We start from the raw sequence: 2,591 nt of genomic DNA, 5'->3' as shown, positions 1-2,591 counted from the left end.
CCAGGGCCTGAGGGCCACTGTCCTGCCCTGCTGCTGCCTGGCAGGGGCTGAGCAGGGCTGGGCAGGGAAAGGCTTTTCCTCAGGCCCAGCTCTCTCTCTCTCCTTGCCTTGCCCAGGTGCTGCTGGCATTGCTGAGGGGCTCTCTGCAATGGCAGTTCCAGCTGCAGGGCCAGGCCCAGCCCTTGGGCTCCTCCTGTGCAGGCTGAGCACAGCAATGGGGTGTCCCAGCTCCCTTTGCCCGGTAAGGTCTGGGCAGGGCAGCCTGGGAGGCTGGCAATGAGCCCACTGTCCTGACTCTGGGAAAGGCAGGAGCCACTTTGTGTGCCAGGGATCTCTCTGCTCTCAGCAGTGTCTGCGGGCTGTCCAGGGTAACACAGGAGTGGATCTCAGAAAGGTGCAAGTCCAGGGCCACTGGAACAGGAGAGAGGGACCGAGCAGCTCCCCTCAGTCTGCACTAAGCCTCAGACAATAGTCCTGCTTCACTGGACTCTCTGTTCTCCCATCTGTGCAGCAGAATCTCTCATTCTGCCTCCTGCAATCCCCAACCCTTCACTCATGCAGCTCCTCTGCCTTAGGGGAACATTCTTTATCTAAGTCCAAACACCAGTTTGCCCTCACTGTTCCCCTGCACTGACTGGGGGTCAGGGCTGACTCCCAGGTGTCCTGCAGGCCAAGGTCCAGCTCCTCACACAACATTGGCCAGCAGCAATCAGGGCTACAGCAACATATGTGAAAGGAGATCTCCTAGACATGGACAGGGGTAGGTGTGTAGTGGAAGGAAGGAGTCTATTAGAAGGGGCTTTGATTTTCTGTGTGAAATCTCCCCTCAATAATCACTATAATTTCTTCTTCAAAAGGTTCCAAAGTCCAGAGGCAGCAAATGTCCAACAGCAGCTCCATCAGGCACTTCCTCCTGCTGGCATTGGCAGACACGCCGCAGCTGCAGCTCCTGCACTTCTGCCTCTTGCTGGGCATCTCCCTGGCTGCCCTCCTGGGCAACGGCCTCATCATCAGCGCCGTAGCCTGCGGCCACCACCTGCACACGCCCATGTTCTTCTTCCTGCTCAACCTGGCCCTCTCTGACCTGGGGTCCATCTGCACCACTGTCCCCAAAGCCATGCACAATTCCCTCTGGGACACCAGGACCATCTCCTACTCAGGATGTTCTGCACAGGTTTTCTTTTTTCTTTTCTTTATGTCAGCAGAGCTTTCCATTCTGACTATCATGTGTTATGACCGCTACGTGTCCATCTGCAAACCCCTGCACTACGGGACCCTCCTGGGCAGCAGAGCTTGTCCCCATATGGCAGCAGCTGCCTGGGCCAGTGCCTTTCTCTATGCCCTACTGCACACAGCCAATACATTTTCCCTGCCCCTGTGCCATGGCAATGCCCTGGGCCAGTTCTTCTGTGAGGTGCCCCAGATCCTCAAGCTGTCCTGCTCACACTCCAACTTCAGAAAAATTTGGATTTCATTGCTTGGTGTCTGTTTAGGTTTTAGTTGTTTTGTGTTCATGGTTTTCTCCTATGTGCAGATCTTCAGGGCCGTGCTGAGGATCCCCTCTGAGCAGGGACGGCACAAAGCCTTTTCCACCTGCCTCCCTCACCTGGCTGTGGTCTCCCTGTTCCTCAGCACTGGCATTTTTACCTACTTGAAGCCCCCCTCCATCTCCTCCCCATCCCTGGATCTGGCCGTTTCAGTTCTCTATTCAGTGGTGCCTCCAACCATGAACCCCCTCATCTACAGCCTGAGGAACCAGGAGGTCAAGGCTGCAGTGTGGAGACTGATGAGTGGACAATTTTGGAAACATTAAACTGGTTGCCAATTTCTGCATATATCTTGTAAAAAAAGTAATCTTTGATACTTCTGGTTGGATGGGGTTTTTTTTACTCTCTTTTAATTTTTAAATATTCTCCCTAAACCAAGACCATTGTTTCTGCCATTTCTTATTTTGTTTCTCTCCAACTTCACTGTGGCCCCAGACTGTGTCAATGAGGAGCTGCACTCTTGTTGGCTTTAAAGGAACTAAAGGTTCTCCCAGCAAAGTTTTCACCAGAGATGTCCTTTTGTTTCCTTCTCTGGAGCTGCAGCAGCAATGTCTGTGTGCAGAGCTGGGGGCAGATCAGGGCTGGCAAAGCAGCTGTGCCCAGCAGCAGCAGCAATTGGTGTCGCCAGTGCTGCTGCCGTGGCCCTGCCCCGCTGCCCTGGTGGCCCTGGTGTTTCTGCAGGGCCTGAGTGCTCTCGGGGCCAGGCACAGCCCTGGGGGTGGCAGTGCCGGGGCTGCAGCAGGGACAGGCCATGGGCACTGCTGGGGCAGCGCTGACGCCTCAGCCCAGGGCCTGGGGGCTCCAGGCTCCTTGCCCAGGCTCTCTCAAGAAAACGGCCAGGCCAATGCTCAGCACACAAAACCCCCGTGAGCAGCCCCAGGCTGGCCGTGGGCAGGCTGGGGGCCAACAGCATGGCTGGGGCTCTGCAAGGGCCCTGGGGCAGACGGGAAGGAGCAGCACAGCAGGGGCTGACCCATCCCCAGTGTGCTGCACAGCCCAGGGCAGCGTCCCAGAGTGTCCTCATGGAGCTGCCAACAACATCCC

General features: G+C 56.3%; 1 protein-coding gene across 1 annotated transcript; it reads left to right on the top strand.

The window, feature by feature from the left end:
- The first annotated feature begins 880 nt into the window (after positions 1-880).
- On the top strand, positions 881-1,813 carry LOC132087190 (olfactory receptor 14A16-like). Its single transcript, XM_059493219.1, has one exon. The coding sequence runs from the start codon at positions 881-883 to the stop codon at positions 1,811-1,813; it is 933 nt and encodes a 310-aa protein (XP_059349202.1).
- The last annotated feature ends 778 nt before the right edge of the window (positions 1,814-2,591 follow it).

This window comes from Ammospiza nelsoni, unplaced genomic scaffold (genome assembly GCF_027579445.1).
Source record: "Ammospiza nelsoni isolate bAmmNel1 unplaced genomic scaffold, bAmmNel1.pri scaffold_54, whole genome shotgun sequence".
Taxonomy (NCBI): domain Eukaryota; kingdom Metazoa; phylum Chordata; class Aves; order Passeriformes; family Passerellidae; genus Ammospiza; species Ammospiza nelsoni.
Note: the sequence above shows the minus strand (reverse complement) of the source record. Positions and strands in the feature narration are given on the sequence as shown.